This window comes from Somniosus microcephalus, chromosome 9 (genome assembly GCF_052327205.1).
Source record: "Somniosus microcephalus isolate GS21.2 chromosome 9, FLI_Smic_1.0, whole genome shotgun sequence".
NCBI classification, from domain to species: domain Eukaryota; kingdom Metazoa; phylum Chordata; class Chondrichthyes; order Squaliformes; family Somniosidae; genus Somniosus; species Somniosus microcephalus.
The window spans coordinates 127,626,007-127,651,144 of NC_140995.1; the positions used below are offsets into that span (position 1 = coordinate 127,626,007).

Here is a 25,138-nt window from a genome sequence, read left to right on the forward strand (position 1 = left end):
ACATCCAGGTGCAAGCTCATTAATGGCACAAATAGCCAGCCCAGATCCTGCATGTTTTGATGCTGAATGATCACTTCAAAGATTGGCCTAGTTGTGTCTACTTGTTGTTGCGGGCAGCATTGCCATTCGAATGTGACAGACAGATAGACCGGGGCTCCAGCGCCCACATGCTCAGCATGACTTGGGCTTGGCCCTAGCTTTATTAGCAGTATTTTCTCTACAATCTCATGAAACACTTTCACACAAATATCATGTCAATTATTCTTTGAAGTTCTTTGGATCCCGTTTCCAGTTAATAAGAAGTCACGTTTTAGTCGCCTACATAACAACAGTCATTTAACTTCAAAGAAATTTACTGTATATGAAGTGATTTTAGAACGTGCTTGAGAGACATGATAAGGTGCATTGTTATAATTGTTATTCTTTTACTTCTAAACTAAAAAATGACAATTGGATCTGGGCGGCATTGTAAAACAGTTAAGTATTTCAAACTGAATACAGTCCCCACCGCTTATAGCATTGGTGTCAACGTGATTTGCTCACTATATGCGGTGGCCGGTGTAACAAACAAATGACTGCGTGAAGTAGCGGAGGCATAAAAAAACTCAGGATAATTCCAAACAGGCATCCCGACGCAGCTTGCCAATTGAAGGCTGGTAATCAAGAGGGGGTTCCGGTGCAACAGTGGCCCGGATTATTTTTGTGGGTCCTGGAGGAGCACATCTGTTTACATTTAGCTGGCCTCTTCTCTTCCATCACACACAGAACTGATGCTCCAACCAGTTCTGACTTAAAATGGTAATTGGGGTCCAATCTTGATCATAAGACTCTGATTTCCATATTAAAAGAGGTTTATCAGCTGAAACAGGCAGGCGCTGTGGACACCCAATGGTAGGCCCCTTTTAAAATGGAGCCGGCCGCTTCACCTGCATTGCAGACAGAAAGGCACTGTGCTGATGGAAGTCAGGATTTAATGAGAGATCCTTGATCTTTTTCATGGCAGAATTTGAACCTGCCCTCAAAGACTATGGGGTGATTTTCCAATTTTGTCCACCTGGTTGGGAGCCTGCCATATGTGCAGTTCAGATCATTCTATATGCGCTCTCGGTAGGCGAAGTTCCCCATTGTGAGCATGAAGTTAGAAAATTACAACTAACATTTCGACTGAAGGTTATTTTTGGGTGCTTGGTTTTGACATCATTTTGTTGTACGTTTTTGGCCAAGGGTTTTGGCGTTGGTTCTTATAGCTGCATCAATTAGAATTTAGAATAAACCACCCATTTAAGCTACTGCTACAGGCTTTTCAATCCCCTACCAGTGTCTGCTTTTCCACCGCTCAACAGCAAGCTCCCACTGGCAGGCAGAAATTATGATGGGTTATTATAATTGGACTGGTCTCCTCCAGTCCAACAGGCAAGAAGCCTGCCATGTACAAATCCCTCCTTGTCCACACTCAAACTGTAAGATTTACCCTTGTGAGGGCATCAAGATGAGGGATATATTGCTCTATTGTAACTTTATGCTGTAAGAGATTTTTTTTTGCTAAAGATTCTATGTTCAAAATTATTTCCATTTAAGATCTTCCCAAAGGACCATCAATCACTTTAGCATTCCCTGATTGTACCACAAAGTTAAGTTCTATAGTTCTTAGTTTGTCACATTTAAGGAACAAATACCAAATGAACAATGCAGCACACTTACATCGGCAGTTCCTGGCTATAACAGCATCTCCAAAGAATCTTTCAGCACATTGATCACAGAATTGACCAGCAACTCCCTCAATACATCGTAGACACTCTCCCATCAATAAATTGCAGCTACCAGGCACTGACAGATCAAGGTTACTATTGCACTGGCAGGGCTGGCATGATCCACCTGGTTTACTCGGTCGTCCAAAGAAGCCTTCTGAACACCTGGTTAACAAAAGAAAAATTCAAAATTAAATCTCTGAATGATAATCAAATTGCTTTATCTTGTAGCAACACCATTTCGAATACAGATATTTCTAGAAACTCAAACTATAGTTTTTTACTCATGGACAGTAGAAGTATTTAATTTTATGAATTTGTTAATTTTAGATTACAGCAATAATTCTGTGCCCCCAGTGGGGTGTCACACTCACAAGGTGCATCAATTGGGCCTACAGTGGTGTAACTTTATCTCTGATTCTTATTCCCTTACTAGTGCAGCTTCCGACTGGTAATGTGTTATATGATCTGTCCTAAACATCAAAACTTTATTATTTGAAAGATAAGCCTTTCCATAATGTAAGTCTCAAAATTACTGTTGACAACATTAGAATACAAACACAAAAAGGCTGGGATTTTACTAACCTTGGTGGGTCCCAACCCCGCTAATGGCTCCATCCCATTCTGTAAAATGGATTTCCCTTGATTGAGCCAATTAGAGGAAGCAGGTCAGGTGATGTCATTTGATGATGCGTCATCAGCCGGTTTCCTTAAAGGGACCATGGCCAAATTTATCTTGACATTTGTGCTGTCAGTGTTCTACAGCATTGAGATGCTGACAACGACTGCACAAAGGCACAGGGCTGCACCCAGGCTCTCCCATGACTCCCTCCATATGCTTGCGGAGGGAGTCACAGCAGGCATGGAGGTCCTTTTCCCACACCAACTTACCTTGGACCTTCACCCATCCCTCTCTATTTATATTATCGCATCCCCATCTCACTAGCCACACCTCACACTCACCCTCATCCTAGTGCAATCATACCAACTAACAACACACAAGGGTAGCCACTTGGGTGTTTTATCCAATATTCATGTAAAGTTTCTGTTAATGTGCTGTCAAACATTGAAACCTTTATTTACAACACTTTGGGCTGGGTTTTGCCAGCCCCGAGGAGGCAGGTTTGAAGGCGGGTCAGGTGGGAAATTTGTAAAAAATGGCGGCAGGTTCCGGAGGGAGTCATCATCAAACTGGGGTGTGGCCTTGGACCTTGAACTAGACATTTCAAGAGAACAAAAACTGTTAGAAGATTCGTAAATAAAATTTCTGAGGCAGAAAATGAACAAAGGCTGCTTGGAGCCCTTAAATACAGCTGCATTAAAGACGTCATCAGAGGCGAGTTTCAGACCCAAAAGACTCATTGGGCCAGGGGTGCGCACACGCTGGGAATCAATTGCCCAATTAAGGCAAAATAGCTAAATTATCCCGCCTGACTTCGGAGGCGGGAGCGGGAACCGCCGACCACCTGACCTGCCCCCAACCCGCCACCAATGGCAAAATCCAGCCCTTTGTGTTCTTGGACAGATTTGTGTGCACCTTTGGAAGTGGCTTAGTGAGCTGCAGTGAACGGTGAGACATAACGGTATCCCCCGCAGTGGTCATGAGTGTGAAAGGAATGGCTTGGGCATTGTAGGGATGCTTTATGGTGTTGGTGTGAGGTGGTGCCAACCTGGCGCATCACATGCAGCCAGGGTGTACAGTACCAAGTGAAGTGAATCTGGCCATGGTGAGGCCATCCCTGGCCTCCCGAGCAACAATATGGTTGGGTGCTGATGCCCTCTGTCCTGTGCAGCATCAGTTGATTGCATAGAAGGTTGGTGTTGTTGTTGATGCTGCTGGTGTGCCTGGTGCTGCTGGTGTTGGGGCTGATCATGGTGGGATTCTGAGGACCAAGGTGAGAGAGTATAAAGGGCACCCAAGTTGATGTAATAGATGGCAGGTGAAGTTGAGATGACAGAAGCTGAGAGGTTGTTCCAATGAGGTGACTCTGGATAGAGAGTTTGCACCAAACACTTGCAATCTGCATAAAGCTCAATCTGTGTTCCAAACGCAGTAAGCAACAGCTTCTGAGCTTGGAATGTGAACATCTGTGAGGTGGGAGCTTTTATAGCACATTTCAAGTTGTCAAGTAATCAGCTGATTCAATGGCCATTCATCTCCCGCCTCAGCTTAACAGACGTGATCCCCGAGCAGCGAGGACCTCGTGGACGAGCACGTAAAGTCAAAAGGTAAGTTCAAATGTATTCTTAATAATGTCTAAACGAGGTCATAATGAGCTTAAATAACAACAGAAAATGCTGGAAAAACTCAGCAGGCCAGGCAACATCCGTGGAGAGAAAATAGAGTCGACGTTTCGGGTCTAACCCTTTTTCAAAACTGGAAAGGAAATGAAATAGATCGAAAGGCAGGGCTGGGAGAGAACAAAAGAAGTGAAGAGACATTAAGAGGTATTCAAAACTAGATGAGATGGTGATGGGACTAGTGGAGACAAAAGACGGCTCTAGATTAGGTGTGAAATGTTCTGGCAGAATGAGAGACAGCTGCCATGTGGGAGAGAGAAAAAAAAAGGTGGGGAGGAATAGGCCAAAACAAAGATGTGGATAAAATATAAGCAAAAATGTAATGGGGGCCGAGGTTATGATCTGAAATTGTTGAACTCGATGTTGAGTCCGGAAGACTGTAAAGTGCCTAATCGGAAGATGAGGTGCTGTTTCTCGAGTTTACGTTGAGCTTCCATGGAACAATGCAAGAGCCCGAGTACAGTGAGGTCTGAGTGGGAATGGAGCGGTGAATTAAAGTGACAGGCGACCGGAAGCTCGGGGTCCCTCTTTTCTCTCTCCACGGATGTTGCCTGGCCTGCTGAGTTTTTCCAGCATTTTCTGTTGTTATTTCGGATTTCCAACATCTGCAGTATTTTGCTATCATAATGAGCTTAATTGGGTTCCCCGCCACTGCGTGTCGGTCTGCTCAGCGCTAACAGACCCGACACTGGGAAAGGCGCGTGGCAGTGGGTTCACAGTGGGGTTCCGCCCCGCTGTGGAAAAAAAACACTTTCCCACCCAACCCGCCATCGATCCCACCTGCTGACCCACCGGAAAATTCCGGCCAATTTGTTTCTCTCTGCACAGATGCTGCCTGACCTGCTGAGTGTTTCCAGCATTTTCTGTTTTTATTTCTGATTTAAATTAACCCTACTGAGACCTGCCCAAACAAGTTGCTGGTTCATTGCTGGAATAACTGTAACACTAAAATTTGTACACCTGTAAAATATATACACATTCAAGCCAGTATATAAAGATCCAATAAAACTAGCCAGGAGATTTGGTTCAAGGAATAGTCTAAGAATGTGAGGTGCAGTTACAATAAAAGTCTTGTGAACTAAACATGAGAGAAACTTTCCTTTTATCCAAATACAGAAATGCTGACACATGCCGCATAATCTGTGTGCATCATGATGTCGCAACTTCAACTGTAACAGCCTTTCATATTTAGTTATTAATGAATCTGACTCCTTGATTTAGACAATTCATTGATAAGTTACGTCTAATATGTAGGTATACTGGCTACACATTCTTTATGTTTAGTCCTCCACAACATCTGATGCACCACTGGGCATGTCCAGGCTTGTACACAGCATCTGATGCACATATGCAATGGTGGTCTGGGGTTGTATCAAAACCACTGCCTCAATTGTGTGCAGCCAAAATAATCTGGCCATTGCAACTGAGACAAAAGTATTTAATGTATGTTTATCACGGTAGGAGGTTTTATGTTACAAGGCTGTCACTAAGAGCAGCCGTTGGGATAGATACTGTGTGAAGTAAATGCTGCTCACTGTGGTTGAAGTTAAAATGTATTGTTCAGGCAAGGTAGAGGTCGCTTTACTTTAGACGAAATTGTACAAGGCTCCACTGGAGGTGGCAGCGAATCAGAATACCAGATCCCGTTCTCACTCACCTGAATCGTTGCACACTACGTTTTGTGACCTGCGATTTTTTGGTGCTGATAGGTCAGGCTGCAGGCAAATAAGGCTGATAGGTGCACACCTCACCCACATAAAATGGGTGAGTGACCTGATTTGGAGTAATTAATAAGCAAGGCTGAGATTGTTTTGAGTGAATGTTGAATTCCCAGTTTTTATTTTTGGCGGTGAGCATTATCTACTTCAAATTAGACATCTTGCATACTTTGTTTTCCCTATGCATTTATGCCCTGCTATTAAAGCCTTTAGTTTACTGGCCAACATGTTGCTACAGTATTTGCAATTCTTGCTAAATTACAACCTGCAGTGAACAAAGTTGGGCAGATGGCAATATCCCTAGACTGTTCTAGGTCTATATGAATTGGACAAAGAGAACCTCTTTGTGACAGGCCAAAATCTCGAGGGCTAAGCCACCATCCGAGTTATTGTGCTTTCAACACTGAAATCATGTCCAAAAACACATTCTCCAGGGTGCTGGTGCTTGAGGTAGGTGGCATGCTTGGGGCAGGTGGAATGCCTGACACAGCCTGCCCTTGACGAATTCTCAGACAAAAAGGGCAAGGGTCAATTAATCAAATTACACTAGTCCGCCACCTGTCCTGGTACTCTCCCGATGGTTATAAGCTGCCAAAGCCTATAAGCAGAGCATATTTAATCAGATGTTAGCAAGTGTCTTAGCACACCAAACAGCATTGCTGTGATTGGACCTCTCCCTTCCTGCACCAGGCCTTCTCACATCGGATTACATGTTTTTCTTCCTACGAGTACTCATTTGCAGGTGAACTGTGAAGTACATTATGCATGGCATTTTTGTCTCCCGCTGCAGTTTCTGATCAATGGAAAGTATTGTAAGTGGTACAATTTTAAAGGGATTGCAGGAACAAAGAGACCTGGGGGTTCACATACACAAATCCTTGAAGATTCCAGGACAAGTTGATAAGGCTGTTTAAAAAAAGATGGGTTCCTTGGCTTTATAAGTAGAAGCATAGTGTAGTGGCGCTTCTTAGTTTCCAAACAGGCAGGCCACTGAGCTGTGGGGCCTTTAACAACGAGTAGACGCGTGTCGAAATAAAACGTTCCCAAACGTAGCTTTGTCTTTTAAACTGTTTACTATAACACTTAACAAACGGAATTACAAAGCAAACACGTATAAACGAACACGCGTCTACTTGTTGTTAAAGGCCCCACAGCTCAGTGGCCTGCCTGTTTGGAAACTAAGAAGCGCCACTAGATTAGTCAAAAACTTGCTCCCTAAGAAGGAAGGGACGGAATCGTCGGCGAACGTATACATGAATGGTCACGGAGCCAGACGACAATATAAGAAAGCGAAGGTACAGTGACTGTTACTTGCTTTGTTCATTCTATTGAGAAGCTAAATAAGAGCTGCGGGTAAAATGGCCGAGGCCTTGCGGAGCCAGGAGCTTCGCTCAGCCAGAAGGATTGCTAGCCAAAAGAGGGAAATAAAGCTCACCCCAAAGGCAATGGAAGAGAAGTTACATAGAAGCATAGGTGCAAGGAAGGCTAAATTAGCTCAGATAACTGGAAAAATGAAGATAATTGATCGCCTCATGGAAGATAATACTAATATTAAGAAAGCTGAAGACATAATGTATTACGATTTCTCCAAGCTGCATGAAGAGTTTAATGTACTCAATGAAGATGTATTAGCACTTCTGTCTGAAGAAGAGGGAAACGATGATCAGCACAACTGGTTTGATCTTAAATCAACCAGCATTAAGGACTGTATCAAGGCCACGGAACAGTGGATTTTAAAGATTCGACAAGATGCTGATACAGCAGAGAAAGATAAAGTTGACGATGAAGTCGGACCAGACGATAGCATTTCAGAGACTTCCGCCAGACCGAGCAAAAATCGAAAAGAAGGTAGCTCTGTTTCTGGACGCAGGTCAGTCGCTTCCACCACAAGCTCGTCGCGACGCATGAGAGCGAAGGCTGAACGGGCGGCGCTGATGGCGCGCGCAGCATCTTTAGCGGAGAAGCAAGCTCTTGAATGGGAAGAGGCCCAACTGCAGGCCCAACAGGCCCAACTGCAGGCCCAAGTGCAGGCCCAACGGGCCCAGGTGCAGGCAAAGAAAGAACAGCTGGAGATAAAAACAGCTATCGAGGTCTCAGACGCCAGGTTGAGTGCGTACAAAGATTATGAAGGCTCACGGGATGGCGGGAGCCACTGCCAGTCAACGTTGTCACATAGAGTTGGATCCATGGCACCTTCAAGAGTTACAACAGAGCCCGAAGGCAATCCCCTGGCATTACAGCGTGGAAGAGTGGCCTCTCCACTAACAGGAGCATGTGATGCTACCCCAGACGTCAGACGGTCTAGACTAGACCCTGCTGATGACCACCAGAGGCCTGAAGACACAGGGAGAAGCCTATACCGAGTGATGCAACGTCAGAACGAAACTACAGAGATGCTTGTAAAACAACAGAATCTGTTTCGACTCCCTCAAAGAGACATACCAGTGTTCCAAGGCGACCCACTCAAGTATAAGCCCTTCATCAGATCCTTTGAACAAGCCATTGACTCCAAAACAGAGAGCAGCAGTGATAAGTTGTACTACCTGGGACAGTACACCAGTGGTAAACCACAAGACCTGGTCAGAAGCTGTGAACACATGAGGCCGGACCGGGGATACATAGAAGCCAGGAAGTTGCTGCAGGAGCACTATGGTAACGAGCTGAAGATAGCCACTGCATATATTGAAAAGGCTACCAAGTGGCCACAGATCAGATCGGAGGACGGAGAGGCATTGAACGCATACGTTCTTTTCCTCATAGGATGTCGCAACACCATGGAGGATGTTGAATTCATGGAAGAGGTGGACAATCCTACGACTATGAGAATCATCATCTCTAAGCTTCCTTACAGGATGAGAGAACAATGGAGAAGAACAGCCTTTGAGATAATGGAGAGACGGAAAAGTAGAGCCAGGTTTGCAGACTTAGTGAATTTCATAGACAAACAGGCTAAAATTGCTAGGGACCCATTGTTTGGAAACATCCAGGATGTCAGCCCGACCACCGATGGAAGAGTGAAAGCCAAGCCTGTTGAATCAAAGACTCTCAGGAAAGGTGGTTCCAGGGGAAGCAGCTTTGCAACTATCGTCACTCAGGCCGAGGAAGAAAGGCCCCAGAACTCCTCTACCAAAAGGAGCAGCACAGGGACGTCTGCTGATGCCTTTCAGAAGCCATGCCTATTCTGCCAGAAGAATCATACATTGGATTTCTGCAGCGACATCAAAGCACAGCCACATAAGGACAGAATCGAATTCCTGAAGTGCAACGGCCTATGTTTTGGATGTCTCTCTCAGGGGCACCTGAGTAGAAACTGTAAGCAAAGAACAACATGCAGAGAGTGCACTCGGAAACATCCCAGTCTGCTGCATATCCATAAAGAAGAGCAAGTCCCTAAGAAGAGTGAAGAAAACAATACCGATGAGACGGTTGTTTCAAGTGCTCTGGTGTCGCTAGAACCAGAGACTTGCGGACTTACTGGGGCCGGTGACAGTGATTGTATTCTTGCCATCGTACCAGTAAGGATCAAGTCTAAGAGGAGTGAGAAGGTTGTGGAGACTTACGCCTTCATGGATCCAGGTAGTTCAGCAACGTTCTGCACAGAATCACTCATGCGACAGCTGAACGTTAGAGGCAGAAGAACAGAAATCCTATTACGCACCATGGGTCATGAGAAGGCAATGCAAAGTTATATCCTGTCAGACCTAGAAGTGTGTGGACTTGAAGAGAAGGACTTCATAGACCTGCCTAATGTTTTCACACAGAGGGAGATTCCTGTTAGAATAGGGAACCTAGCCCTGCAGAAGGATGTGGATAGATGGCCTTACCTAGAAAAGGTGCGTCTCCCATACATTGAAGCAGAAATTGGCCTATTAATTGGAACCAATGCCTACAAAACTATGGAGCCATGGCAGGTGATAAACAGCAAGGATGACGGACCCTACGCCGTCAGGACAGCCCTTGGATGGGTAGTCAATGGACCGGTAAGGAGAGATGATGGCAACAAGTCGAACAAGGAGGAACGACAAAATGTCACAGTTAATCGCATCTCTATCGCAAGCATTGAAGAGCTGTTGATACAGCAGTTCAACGCAGACTTCTCAGAACGCAGTTGTGAGGAAAAGACAGAGATGTCACAAGAAGACCATCAGTTCATGGATTTGATGACAAGGTCTACACAGTTCATTGATGGCCACTATCACATTGGTTTGCCACTGAGAAGACAGACCGCGAAGATGCCGAACAATCGCTGCATAGCAGAGCAATGCGCCATCAGTCTAAAGAGAAAGCTGAACAAGAACCCTGACTTTCACGAAGACCACAAAGACTTCATGAGAAACATCATAGCGAAAGGCTATGCTGTAAAAGTGCCCGAAGAACAGTTGAACAGAGACGATGGAAGGGTCTGGTACATTCCTCATCACGGGGTGTATCACCCAAAGAAGAAAAAGATCCGTGTAGTGTTTGACTGCGCCGCCTCATTCAGAGGAACTTCACTGAATGACCAGCTGCTTCAAGGTCCTGATCTTACTAATACCCTCATTGGCGTCTTGACTAGGTTTAGACAAGAGCTCGTTGCCATGATGGCAGACATAGAATCAATGTTCTACCAAGTCAGAATCCCTGATGAAGATGCTGATCTTCTGCGTTTCCTTTGGTGGCCAGATGGCGACGTTAGTCAAGCGATGGTGGAATGTAGAATGGCCGTACACTTGTTTGGAGCCACATCATCTCCCAGCTGTGCAAGCTACGCTCTCAGAAAAACTGCAGAAGATGGCAAAGGCAAAGCACCATCAGAGGCTGTGGAGACAATCTTCAGAAACTTTTATGTCGATGACTGTCTGAAGTCCGTGTCAACAGAAGACGATGCCATCGCACTGTCAAGAGACCTTAGAACTCTGTGTTCGAATGGAGGATTCCATCTGACTAAGTGGATAAGCAACAGCAGAGCAGTTCTAGCTTCTATCCCAGAAAAGGAAAGAGCCACTGAAGTCAAAGATCTGGACCTGAGCCACGATGTCCTTCCTATCGAGAGAGCTCTTGGTGTACAATGGTGCATCGAGTCAGACACGTTCAACTTCAGGATAATGGTGAACGAAAGACCATCCACAAGACGAGGGATTCTCTCCGTGGTCAGTCCCATCTACGACCCTCTCGGATTCCTGGCACCACTCATTCTGCCGGTGAAGCTGATGCTACGAGAGCTGTGTAGAGACAAGAGAGGATGGGATGAAGATATCCCAGAAGGTCAAGCTCAGAGATGGCACAGATGGCTGACAGATTTGCAACAACTTTCTAGCTTCAACGTCAGTAGATGCATCAAGCCCGCGAGTTTTGGAGTTACAAGGACGGCTCAACTACATCATTTCTCGGACGCCAGTGAGGACGGCTATGGCACGGCTACTTACCTCTTGCTGACAAATCAACAGGGCCAGAAACATTGTGCCTTCCTCATGGGGAAATCCAGGGTGGCTCCGCTGAAGCAGGTCACCATCCCAAGACTGGAATTGACGGCAGCGGTTGTCGCAGTTAAAGTTGACCAGGTGATGCGTAAAGAGTTACAGCTCCCATTAGAAGAATCTGTCTTCTGGACGGATAGCACGACGGTGCTGAAGTATATAGAGAATGAGAAGATACGCTTCAAGACCTTCGTAGCAAACAGAATCTCATCCATTAGAGAAGCTACACAACCATCTCAATGGAGGTATGTAAACACCTCATTAAACCCAGCAGATCAAGCCTCACGGGGATTGAAGGCTGAAAACTTCACGAGGAGCGAAACTTGGATACAAGGCCCAAGTTATCTGCTGGAAACAGAGAGATCATGGCCAGAAAGACCAGATATGCCAAGTCAGATTGCTGAAGATGACGTCGAAGTCAAGAGATCAGTCACAGTAAATCTCATAAATACGAAAGAGAACTTCGACACAGTGAACAAGCTTGTTAACCATTTCTCAGGATGGCACCAGTTGAGGAAAGCAGTTGCATGGTTTCTAAGGTTGAAAGAGTTGCTGCTACACCTGAGCGGTAAGAGAAAAGAGTACCGAGCCACTATCAGTCAGTCTGAAAGTAACCCTGATAAGCAGAGAATGCTTCTACAGCAGTACATGCATCAGCACAAGACCACATTGGGCAAGAATTCATTGACCGTGGAGGATTTGGCCAAGGCTGAGAAGGAGATAGTTCGCTTCAGTCAAAGACAAAGATACCCAGAAGAAATCGAAGCTCTACAGCGAAATACTCCAATCAAGAAAGGTAGTCATATCTACAAGCTGGACCCTACACTGCAAGATGGAGTACTGAGGGTGGGAGGGAGACTAAACAAATCTGCTATGCCAGAGGAGGCCAAGCATCCTGCTATCCTTTCTAAGGACCTCCGGGTTGCTACTCTCATTCTTCAGCATATACACCAGAGTATTGGACACAGTGGGAGGAATCTAAGACAAAGATACTGGATTCCAGGAGCTAATTCCGTAATAAGAAAAATACTCTCTGAATGCATTGTTTGCAGACGGTTACACGACCCTGGAAAGACTGATCACAAAGCTCCGCCTGCTACAAGAAGTAGCGTGAAAGGTTCCTGAACGAAAAAAGTGGACATTTATATTGTAAATATGTTGAACTCATTAGTTTATGACTCTTAAGAATGTTTGAGTAATTGATATGCTTCATGTGCCTAGTCAATTAGGGGCCGGAATGTAAGAGCCATAAAAGCTTAAGAAAATACTTTAAAATAGTGGCTAAATGGCATAATACAGTTAATTTACCTGACCGACTTATTGTATTAAGAAACCCCCTATTTTCTTGCTCCAGTAGTATAGTCCGACACCCCCTTCATTCTTGCCACAATGGAACAGTCCCTAAGCCACACATGGGTGCAGCCATTTTACAGTTTAAACTGCACGTGGTGAAAGAGGCAGAAGCTGTGAGGTTTGGAGCAGTACAGTTTTTGACTGTGTTCGTTTATACGTGTTTGCTTTGTAATTCCGTTTGTTAAGTGTTATAGTAAACAGTTTAAAAGACAAAGCTACGTTTGGGAACGTTTTATTTCGACACGTGTCTACTCGTTGTTAAAGGCCCCACAGCTCAGTGGCCTGCCTGTTTGGAAACTAAGAAGCGCCACTACACATAGAGTTCAAAAGTAAGGAAGTTATGGTAAACCTTTATAAATCACTGGTTAGGCCTCAGCTAAAGTATTGTGTCTAATTCTGGGCACCACACTTTAGGAAGGATGTCAAGGCCTTGGAGAGAGTGCAGAGGAGATTTACTAGAATGGTCGCAGGGAAGAGGGACTTCAGTTATGTGAAGACTAGAGAAACTGTGATTGTTCTCTTTAGAGCAGAGAAGTTTAATGGGAGAAATAATAGAGGTGTTAAAAATTGAGGACTTTTAATTGAATAGTTAGGGAGAAACTGCTTCCACTGGCAGGAGGGTCAGTAACCAGAGGACACAGATTTAAGGTAACTGGCAAAAAAGCCAGGGGGGCAGATGAGAAGAATTTTTTTATGCAGCGAATTGTTAGGATCAAGAATACACTGCCTGTTGAGTGATGGAAGCAGATTCAATCATAACTTCCAAAAGGGAACTGGATATATACTTGAAAAGGAAAAATTTGCAGGGCTATGGGGAAAGCGCAGAGGAGTGGGACTAATTGGATAGCTCTTTAAAGAGCCGGCACAGACATGATAGGCAGGATTTTCATTGGGCCGTGGAGGCGGGATTGGAGGTGTGTGGGGGGGTTAAAATCCCAAAATCAGGGGGCACGAACCCATCCCGCCCCCAACCCGCCTCCATGCCAGCTTCAAAGGAGGCGGGTACCCGACCCACACTGGGACCCACCTCCCCGAGGCAGGAAGGGGATTAGTGCCAATTAACTGCCTGCTAACAGGTAGTTAACAGGCAGTTTTTAGCCTAATCCCTATTTTCATTCTTGAAGTGTGGGATTCCCGATGGCTCCAAACCACGGCAAGTTAGCGAGGCGGGCTGTCAGGCTGAACGGCTTGGAGGGGTCGAGATGTCCAGTGTTCAGGTGAGTGATGGGTGCATGAATGCAGAGATAAGTATGTTTAAAGTGTTTAAAGAAGTTTTACTTACCTTTACAGCCTTCCTTCCTTCAGGTCTCAGGAGTCCCTCATCTCACCGGTACAGAAAGCAGAATGGCCGTGATCTGTCAAAAATTGCAGCATTCAGCTTTCTGTTCCGGAGAGATCTCTAAATCATCTTGAGAGGAAGGAATTAACTTGGAGTACAGATTGTCAGTGTTTGACAGCATCAAACAGCTGTGAAACGCTGATATTTCATCTGTCAAAAGGTCTTGACAGATGAAATATCAATCTGTGATGTCACCTGTTGCCGGGTGGCCCTTAATTGGCCTGCTGAGCCCGCTGGGTGGCCTCAACAAGGTCAATCAAGTCAAAATCGCGTGGGTTGGCTACAACTCGATGGAGGTGGGACTACAACCCCGAAAGTTATAGTCCCGCCTCCTACCTGCCCCCTCAATGAAAATCCAGCCTCATGGGTTGAATAGCCTCCTTCTATGCTGTATAATTCTATGAAAAAGGGGTAAATGCTCTGTGAATGCTTTACAGGTTATTTGCCTGACGGAGTAACAGGTTATTTGCCTGACGGAGTAGCAAATGACCATTTAGATGAAATCCATGCATTGTATGAAGATTAATGCGGACCTGGAAGACTGCATTCATCCAATCAGCTACTCTGTCCATTCAACTTTCACCCGGGATTCTAAATCTTCCTTTGCTGCACTTCCTGCTGCAAAATCTCCAACAACTCATTATTTAACGAGAAAGTGTTTGCTGCTTCCCTCATTGATGCTGCCAACAATGACAGGCAAATGCCCTTTAATGTCAAGCAGCAGCCCTTTATGAGCTGCTGGCTTGTCCAATTTTGTGAATTGCAATCAACCAGTTTTCAGGCCAGAATCCCTGTGTAGGGTTTTTTGTACATAGGGAGCTCATTAAAATGTCTCACAAAATGGTGAGGCCAGTCCTCCCAACCGTTAGCTAGGGTGCACCTGCACCACTGTTAGAAACTAGAGGTGCCTAAAAATGTATATGGCTTTTAAATGATAAGTTTCATTTTCCTGGGAAGCTTGCATTAGAATTTGAGACAGTCTTTTTAATCAGTTAGATTAGGTGAAACATAAACATTCCACACGGGGGCCCATAGGATGGTTCTGCCAGGCTAGTTATCTGTTGTTTGTAAGTTAGGGTTTTGATTTTGTTAATGTATGTTTAATTTGGCCAGTAAAGGCCCAGCCTATGTTTCTTCCATTATTACTAATAACCATATTATAATCTCCACAGATAGAATTTGGAGTTTGTTTAGCAGAACTGCTTGTGAAGATAATTAAAAGTTAATTAGGAAAAGACATAGAATGAAAGGAATTTGAGAAGGATAAGGTATCCATCTTAGAATGGGCCATTTGCTAGATGAAGGTGAGATAGCGACTGGTTAATGTGCGACAGCTCTGGCTGGGGCCATGATTAAGAGGGACAGGGCCGGGCCTTGTACTTGCTGGGAAAAAGGGGGAGAGAGTAAAAAGAGGTAAGATGGATTCCAATTGAGGAACCTTCAAATTGTAAAAACAAGGATGAAGTAATGAGACCTTCTTTTGGGGAGGGCTTTCATCCAAACACCAACGCAAAGAACTTAAGCTGTCAGTGGTTGATAAAGTTTTGGAGGAACCGCTATAGGTTAAATGGTCTTGTCAATAACTTGGCCTCAGGCCCACCCCTAAAAAGAGAATAAAAAGTGACACCCCAAGGGCTTACACACAGACTGCGGAAGGGAGAGCCGAACAGCTGGTCAAACGTTCTTTTAAGAGTGATCCCATGCTCACCATCGAAGGCCCGAGAGAGAGAGAGAAAGAGAGAGAGACCAGAAGCCAGAGAACTGTTTATGCATGCCAGCCGTCACGTTCGTATGTTTTTGCTATATTACTAGTGTGTTATATTCCGTCCTAAACTCTGATTAAACACAATATACCCACCATATTGGTTTGCACTTGATCCTGTTTACCAGAGATATGTGAATCTCAACACCACGGCAAGTCCAAATCTGATTTTGCTGGTCTGGTAAATCAAGGTTTACATCTGACCCATGCTACATCAGATGTGGAAGCATTTGATGCTCAAGCTGGGTACAATAAAAAAAGAAAAATATTCCATTCTGAGAGCCCTCAGCATAATGAACACAAATTCACCAAAATTATATATTTAAAAAAAAAGCTATTCTGTACAAAAAAAACACTATTACTTGCAGCAGCAGTTTAGGGCTCCCACACAGAATGATGGCAAGTATTTGTCACATCACTTATTTGTAAATCGTCACTGCCGCAGACGGTTAGATGTGACCCAGTTGAATGAAAATTAACAAATAATTTCATCAATAATGAAATAGGTAATTAAAGGCTGACATACCATCACTAATTATATATTTAGTTCTCATTTTAGAAGTGTTTTGCTAAATTGTGCAGAGCTGTGGCTTGCATAACAAGTACTGATCCATGTAAAACATTTAAAATTCAGAAGAAAATTGAGCAGTGAATCTTCTTTTTCTACTGATTAGTTATTCTAAGAAGCTCGACACCATCCAGGACAAAGCAGCCCGCTTAATCGACACCCCATCCACCACCTTAAACATTCACTCCTTCCACCACCGGCGCACCGTGGCTGCAGTGTGTACCATCTACAAGATGCACTGCAGCAACTCGCCAAGGCTTCTTCGGCAGCACCTCCCAAACCCGCAACCTCTACCACCTAGAAGGACAAGGGCAGCAGGCGCATGGGAAAACCATCACTTCCAAGTTGCCTTCCAAGTCACACACCATCCTGACTTGGAAATATATTGCCGTTCCTTCATTGGCGTGGGTCAAAATCCTGGAACTCCCTACTTAACAACACTCTGGCAGTACCTTCACCACCCGGACTGCAGCAGTTCAAAAAGGCAGCTCACCACCACCTTCACAAGGATACTTAGGGACAGGCAATAAATGCTGGCCTTGCCAGCGATGCCCACATAAAAAAACAAAGACCTTCTACTTGCACCTTTGTAAAACTGCCTGCTTCCTCAGCCTATCTGCTGCTAAAACCAGCATCAATTATTTTGTTAAGCCTGGACTCAACTATTACATTGCTCTCCTGGTTGGCCTACCATTTTCTACTCTCTGTAAATTTCAGCTCATCCAAAACTCTGCTGCCCATACCCTATCCCACTCCAAATCATGTCAGCCTATCACCTCTGTTCTCACTGATCTACATTGGCTCCCTGTCCCAATGCCTCATATTTAAAATTCTCATTGTTGTGATTTAATGCTTCTGTGGCCTTGCCCTTCCATATCTCTGTAACATAAGAACATAAGAAGGACATAAGAACATATGAAATAGTAGCAGGGGTAGGTCATACAGCCCCTCGAGCCTGCTCCGCCATTCAATAAGATCATGGCTGATCATCCACCTCAACACCACTTTCCCGCCCGATCTCCATATCCCTTGATTCCCTTAGAGTCCAAAAATCTATCTATCTCAGCCTTGAATATACTCAAAGACTCAGCATTCACAGCCCTCTGGGGCAGAGAAGGAATTCCTCCTCATCTCGGTCTTAAATGACCTACCGCTTATCCGGAAACTATGCCCCCTAGTTTTAGACACTCCAGCCAGGGGAAACAATCTCTCAGCATCTGCCCTGTCAATCCCCTTCAGAATCTTGTAACCTCCTCCAGCCCCCATACTCTCCGTTCCTCTATCTCTCTCCTCCATACCATTGTTGGCCTTGCTTTCAGCCGCCTAAGGCCAACCCTTGGGAATTACCTCCCCAAACCCCTGCTACTCTTTGCCTTCCTCTTCGCCTTCAAGGCCCTAGGCTTTTGGTCATCCCTCCGAATATCTCTCTCTTTGGCTTAGCATCCATTTTTTCCTTATGCCTATGTAAAATGACCTGGGATGTTTTCTTTGTTAACGGTGTTATATATATCCAATTTGCTCAGTAAATGTTGTTGTTGAATAGCATACTTTGATGACAGGTTCAGAAACAAAAACTACAGAAAAGTGGTAGTTTATTTTATTCCATCCCACCTAATAAACTACTAGCATAATTGAAATGAGGAGAGAAAAAGGCAACAGTGAGTCCATATTAGGTGCAGGCAGCCCATATTGGAGAAGGCAGATAAACATATACCGTAATTTCAGCAGAAAATTGGTGGAAACCCCGAAGAAGTGGTGACAACGGTCATTTACGCCATTTCTCTGGAGTTTCCGCTGAACATATGCCAGGGGATCAGGAGAATGCCTGTGGAAATTCTACCCCACTGTTTCCAGTGGTTGAGGGGTCTAGAATGAGGGGACATTGATATAAGATTAAATACTAAAGATTTGGGACAGAGAGCAGGAGAAACGTTTTTAGAAATAAGGCTGTGAGGCTGTGGAATGCAATAGTGGAGTTAGTGACGCAAGCAGAGACCACAGCAACATTGAAGAATAGGTTAGAGAGATGGTTGAAGGAAAGGGAGTTAAAGGGTTAGTGGAATAGGGCATCCACATGGGATAGATACTGTTCTCTGCAGCCACGACAGTGAATACCAATGACTGTGTTGTCTGCCTGGTGCCAGGATTAAAAACATCTCATTGCGGCTGGAGAAGAACTTGGAGTGGGAAGGGGAGGATCTAGTTGTCGTGGTCCACGTAGAAACCAACGACATAGGTAGAACTAGGAATGAGGTTCTGCTGAGAGAGTTTGAGGACTTGGGGTCCAAGTTGGGGGGTCAGCGGGTGCGTTCGGTGGCAGGTCAGGTGGGAAAATATTTCGTTTTGACAGCGGGTCAGGACCCGGCTGTCAACCCGCCGCCACGTGCCTTTCCCAGATGTCGGGTCTGTCAGCGCTGAACAGACCTGGCATGCAGCAGCGGAGGAGGCAATTCAAGTCATTATGACCTTGTTAACAGCACATTAAGAAGTATTTTGAGCTCTCCTTTACATTTTACGAGGTCACCCAAGGGGTCCACGCTGCTCGGGGATCACGTTAGGTAAGCAGGTCGAGAGTTGCCTGACCATGGAATCATCTCATTACTTGACAGCTGCAAATGTGCTATAAAAGCTCCCATCTCATAGCTGTTCACTTTCCAAGCTCAGAAGCTGTTGCTTACTGCATTTGGAAGACAGATTGAGTTTTATGCAGGTTGCAAGTGTTTTGGAGTAAACTCTCTATCCAATGTCACCTCACTGGAACAACCTCTCTCACCATTGACAGATCGCTTCTGTCATCTCAAGTTCACCTGCCATCTATTACATCAGCATCAATGCCCTTGAAACTATCTCACCTTGGTCCTCAGAATCCCACCACGATCAGCCCCAACACCAACAGCACCAGGCACACCAGCAGCACCAACAACAACACCAACCTTCTCCGCAATCACCTGATGCTGCACAGGACAGAGGGCATCAGCACCCGACCACACTACTGCCCGGGAGACCAGAGATGGCCTCATCATGGCCAGATTTACTTCAATTGATGCTTTATACCTTGGCTGCCACATGATTGCCAGGTTGGCACCACCCCACACTGTTGTGTATGTACCTTTAAGGGAATAACTGGTCTCAGACTGCAGTACCGGCAGTGACCACCCCTGTATAAAAGGCCCTAGCAGGCTTCTGTAGTTTCAGTTTCCGTTTCCAGGTTGTCTCCATTCAGTAAAGACTTGTTATAATCAACTCCTGCAGTCCGTGTCTCAATTATACACGGACATAATACACACCAACACCATAAAGCATCCCCACAATACCCAAGTCATTTGTTTCACACTCATGACCATTGCGGGGGGGTACAATTATGTCTCACCATTCACTGCAACTCACTAAACCACTTCCAAAGGTGCACACAAATCTGTCCAAGAACGCAAAGTGTTGAAAATAAAGATTTCAATGTTTGAGTGGCACTGCAGGATAAGGTTGAGTGTGGCTTTGCAGTAACTTTTTGTGATCTACTGAGATCTTTGAAAGGTTTGAGCCACTGCAGCCTGGTCCTCCTGACGACATCCATGCTTGTGTCCTCCTGTGCAATGTGCAACCAGGCTGCATTTGTTTCTTCTGCCCTTTGGAAGGGAAGAGAACCTCCCTGTGTGCTGTGCCTCCCTCCATAAGCACATGGAGGAGTCACGGGAGAGCCTGGGTGCAGTCGTGCACCTCTGTGCAGTGCTTGTCAGTGTTTGCAGCACCTCAATGCTGTAGAACACTGACAGCACAACTGTCAAAGTAAATTTGTGCATGGTCCCTTTAAGGAAACCAGCTGATGACGTGGCATCAAATGACGTCATCAGACCCGCCTCCTTCAACTGGCCGGCAAATGTGCTGGGCGGGCTTAACAAGCCCAATCAAGGGAAAATCATTTTGGACAACGGGCTGGAGCCAGCAGCGTGGTCGGGACCCGTCACCAATGTCGCACTGCACCGACCCACCGAGGTTGGTAAAATCCAGCCCTTTGTATCTGTCTTCACATTGGAAGACACAAAAAACGTTCCAGAAAAAATGGGGAACCTAGGGTCTAGAGAGAATGAGGAACTTAAAGAAATCAGTATAAGTAAAGACATAGTACTGGAGAAATTAATGGGACTTAGTGGCGACAAATCCCCTCGACCTGACGACCTGCATCCTACGGTTTTAAAAGAGGTAGCTGCAGAGATAGTGGATGCGCTGGTATTAATCTTCCAGAATTCCCTAGATTCTAGAACAGTCCCCAAGGATTGGAAGGTAGCAAACATAACCCCGCTATTTAAGAAAAGAGGAAGAGAAAAAAATGGGGAAACTATAGGCCAGTTAGCCTGACATCAGTAATAGGCAAAATGCTAGAATCTATTATTAGGGACGTGGTAACAGGGCACTTAGAAAATCGTAATATGATTAGGCAGAGTCAGCATGGTATTGTGAAAGGGAAATCATGTTTGACAAATCTGATAGAGTTTTTTGAAGAGGTAACTAATAGGATGGATAAGGGGGAACCAGTGGATGTACTGTACTTGGATTTTCAAAAAACATTCGATAAGGTGCCACACAAGAGGTTATTACACAAAATTAGGACTCATGGGATTAGGGATAATGTATTAGCATAGATTGAGGATTGGTTAATGGACAGAAAACAGAGAGTAGGAATAAACAGGATTTTTTTGGGTTGGCATGCTGTAACTAGCAGGGTACCGCAAGGATCAGTGCTTGGGCCTCAGCTATTTACAATCTATATTAATGGCTTAGATGAAGGGTCTGAGTGTAACATATCCAAGTTTGCTGATGATACAAAGTTAGGTGGAAAAGTAAGCTGTGAGGAGGACACAAAAAGTCTGCAGAGAGATATAGACAGGTTGACTGAGTGGGCAAGAACATTGGTAGGGAAAACAAAAAAGCAGAACATTTTTGAATGGTGAATGAAAGACTGGGAAATATTTGCATTCGGATGGACCTGGGTGTCCTTGTACATGAATCACAGAAAGTTAACATGCAGGTACAGCAAGCAATTAGGAAAGCAAATGATATGTTAGCTTTTGCTACAAAAGATTAGAGTATAAGAGCAAAGGGGGGAAAAATTGAGTCGCGCCCTATTTTTAGCGCCCCAGAAAAATTAGCACCCCCGCGACCGAAATTGAGTGGTAGTGCCCCAAGAGGGAAGCTACTGGAAGCACCCAGCCTCCCTCCTGGGGCGTTGCGAGGGAATATTGCGCTGCGGTATTGCAGGCCTTCCTCCCCTTCTTAAAGGGGAAGGGCCTTGTGCAGCATGACCCGGGGCCCAGCTGGGCCACCGGGGATTGGAGTGCCGGCAATCCGTGGGTGGGCGGGTCAGGAGGCCGGTGACGGCAGCAGACGCAGGTGCTGGCAGGTGGCCAGCAACAAAAATGGTCACCCGGCACCTCGTCTTTAAATAGCGTCACCCCGGCCTCAGGTAGGCCCCCCTGACCCCATCGGACATAGCGTCCGGCAGTAAGTCAGGGGGCACTACCGAAGATTGTGGCCAGGGCGCTGCGCACGGCAATGACATCATTGCCGGCGGCGCAGTGCCGCGGGGCGCTAACGGTTACCGCTGGCACTAACCTCCCGCTAGATTACGCAGGAGGCGTTGTCGGCGACACACCGGGGCACGAGTTGTTTTGCGTCCCTTTGGCGCCCTCTTTGGGCACTAACGGGAGGCGCAAAGCAACCGAATTTTTCCCCCAAGAAGTCTTACTACAATTATACAGGGCATTGGTGAGGCCACACCTGGAGTACTGTGTACAGTTCTGGTCTCCTTACCTAAGGAAAGACATACTTGCCTTAGAGGGAGTGCAACGAAGGTTCACTAGACTGGTTCCTGGGATGAGGGGATTGCCCTATGAGGAGAGATTGAGTAGATTAGGCCTACATTCCCTAGAGTTTAGAAGAATGAGAGATGATCTAATTGAAACATATAAAATTCTTAAGGGGCTTGACAGGGTTAATGCTGAGAAAATGTTTCCCCTGGCTGGGGAATCCAGAACACAGGGTCACAGTCTCAGAATAAGGGGTCGGCCATTTAGGACTGAAATGAGGAGAAATTTCTTCACTCAAATGGTGGTGAATCTTTAGAATTCTCTACCCCAGAGGGCTGTGGATGCTCAGTCATTGAGTATATTCAAGACAGAGATCGATAAATTTTTGGGAATTAAGCGACATGGGGATAGTGCAGGAAGGTGGAGTTGTAGTAGTAGATCAGCCATGATCTTGTTGAATGGCGGAGCAGTTCGAAGGGCCAAATGGCCTACTATGTTCTTATATTAAGGCCTAGAAATTCAGTTGTTTGCGCCAGCCGCTAGCACCTTAGGAGGAGGAGAAGTGGGGTGCTAAGCGGCTAGCACCCGGGCGCAGCGCGATCTGCGCCTCTCGCGAACTTCAGTTAAGATTTAGCGGCGGCGCAAAACCTTTGCGCGCGCTCAGCTGCGCGCACAGATCCTGACGTCATTTCATGGTGCAACGCCCTTTGTGCGCCCCAAACCGGAAATTCAGTGGCGCCGGCCTATTGTGCGCCTCGCGCCCCTAGCGACTGGTAGAGGGGAACGGTTCCCAGTCGCTGCGGGGCGCTAATTAAAGGGGACTCCTCCTGCAGTATAAATGGCAGCCATTTTGCACCACTCCTTCTTTGTGAGAGATGGATCGTTGGAGAGAGACAAAGGTAGAGAGCTTTCTGGTTTGGCTCAACACTCGCACAGGTACTTGTGGCTTCAGGCCACAGCTTTGCACTTGTCTTTAACTTCAGAGTCATAGCATTGATTGGAAACATATAATGGGGGCTGCAATGGGTGGAAACGTTGGGCTTCTCCATTGCATTCAAAGGGCTCAGAGACGCCGTGAGAGAGTGCCAGTCATGGCCAGACGGAGAAGGGGCAACAGGCGTCGGCAAAGGAGGCCTTACCCACCCAGGGTATACCGCCAGCAGTTCTCATATCTGAACATGTCTGTGGAGCAGTGTGTTCGGAGGCTGCAATTCAGAAGGGCGGTGGTCACTGAGATCTGCCACCTGCTTCGCGGAGATCTGCAGCCACAGCTGAGGAGCAGGACATCTCTGTCGGTGGCAATGAAGGTGACGGTGGCTCTCAACTTCTATGCCACCGGCTCCTTCCAATCCGCTACTGGGGACATTTCCAACATCTCCCAGTTTGCGGTACATTGCTGCATCTGCCAGGTGACCAATGCCCTTTTCAGAAGGAGACGTCAGTTCATCTCCTTCCCCATGACCGTTGACAAGCAGCAACAGCGTGCAATGGGCTTTGCAGCATTAGTGGGCTTCCCTATGGTGCAGGGCGCCATTGACTGCACGCATGTGGCTTTGCGGGCACCTCTAGAGAATGCCGAGGATTACCACAACCGGAAGGGCTACCATTCGCTCAACGTGCAGTTGGTGTGTGACCACAGGCAGCTCATCCTAGCTGTCAATGCCCGCTTTCCAGGCAGCAGCCACGATGCCTTCATCCTGCGCCAGACTTCTGTGGCAGACATGTTGAGGCCTAGCCTCACCCACGAGGATGGCTTCTCGGGGACAAAGGCTATCCTTTGTGCACCTGGCTGATGACCCCGCTCCATGCGCCCAGCACCCCTGCTGAAGAGGGATACAATGAGAGCCATCAAGCAACCAGGAACATCATTGAGCAAACAATCGGCGTGCTGAAGCAACGGTTCCGCTGTCTGGATCGTTCCGGGGGAGCCCTACAGTACTCGCCTGAGCGAGTCTCCCATTTCGTTGTCGTGTGCTGCATGCTGCACAACCTGGCTATCCGCAGGACTCAGCCACTGCCAGTAGACATTGGAGGACCACCAGAGGAGGAGGAGGAGGAGGAGGACCAGCACAGGAGGGAGGCAGAAAGTGCAAGGGCCGCCCATCGGCGGCTTATTTCACGTCGGTTCTAGGCCCCCTCTCAGGGAATGGCTTGTGCCAATGGCAGAAGGTGAATGTAGCCGCTCCACAAGCCCTCAGCCGAGCAGGGCAACCAGGACTTCCAAAAGAAAGCATGGATAGTGCGATTTAAGAAATTTTTTTACTATGATACCTCTGTGCCCTTCCCACATGACAAACTAATGGAGAGAAACCCCCCCCAAAAACACAAATACACCAGTCTCGGCCTTTACAAGTAAAACAGATATACCAGTCTCGGCCTTTAAATATGAAACAAATACACCAGTCTCGGCCTTTAAATATGAAACAAATACACCAGTCTCGGCTTTTATATATGAAACAAATACACCAGTCTCGGCTTTTATAAGTAAAACAAAACATTTGGCCACACCTTCTACTTTTTCCCCTGTGAGGGTGATCCGTTTCGCTTCTGTGACTGGCCCCTACCCGCCCTGCAGCTCCTCCTCAATGGGACCCCAGTGGCTGCAGCAAGGCTGGGGAAGGCTGCTGAGGGTCAGATGGTGAGACGGCAGATGCCCTTGGGGGTTGGCCTGGACCAGCTCTGGGCCTGGAGGGGCCGGCTGCTGACTGCTCCAACTCTGCTTGGGCGGCAGCAGTCTGTCCAACAGCTGGTGGCAGCTGCAATGGAGGAGTGACAGTGTTGGCTGCAGGAATGCTGCCAACCTGACAGATCACAGGCACTCCCTGGTCGGCTGAGACATTGGCACGCGCACGGGCCAGCACTGCAGCATGCGCAGCAATCTGCTGAGGCACAGACTGCTGGGCTGCTGCGGCACAGCGAGTGCCCCGGCGATGCCTGGCCGATCCAGCGAGTGTGGCAGCAGTTAGTGCCCTTGTGGCCCTGGTCTGTGTCTGCATGACAGCAGCCAGTGAATGCATGGCACGACTGAGCACTTGGCTAGAAGCCGCCTGTGAAGCAGCGAAGTCCTGCTGACTCCTAGCCTGTGCTGCCGC

General features: G+C 46.5%; 1 protein-coding gene across 2 annotated transcripts in view; it reads right to left on the minus strand.

Annotated features, from left to right (window-relative positions):
- lama2 (laminin, alpha 2) overlaps nucleotides 1–25,138 on the minus strand; it is a 600,632-nt gene that overhangs the window by 206,510 nt on the left and 368,984 nt on the right. For both annotated transcript variants that reach the window (XM_085997158.1, XM_085997157.1), the window contains exon 19: nucleotides 1,702–1,913. In XM_085997158.1, coding sequence (XP_085853284.1) covers nucleotides 1,702–1,913 — 212 coding nt within the window. The remainder of the gene's footprint in view (nucleotides 1–1,701; nucleotides 1,914–25,138) is intronic.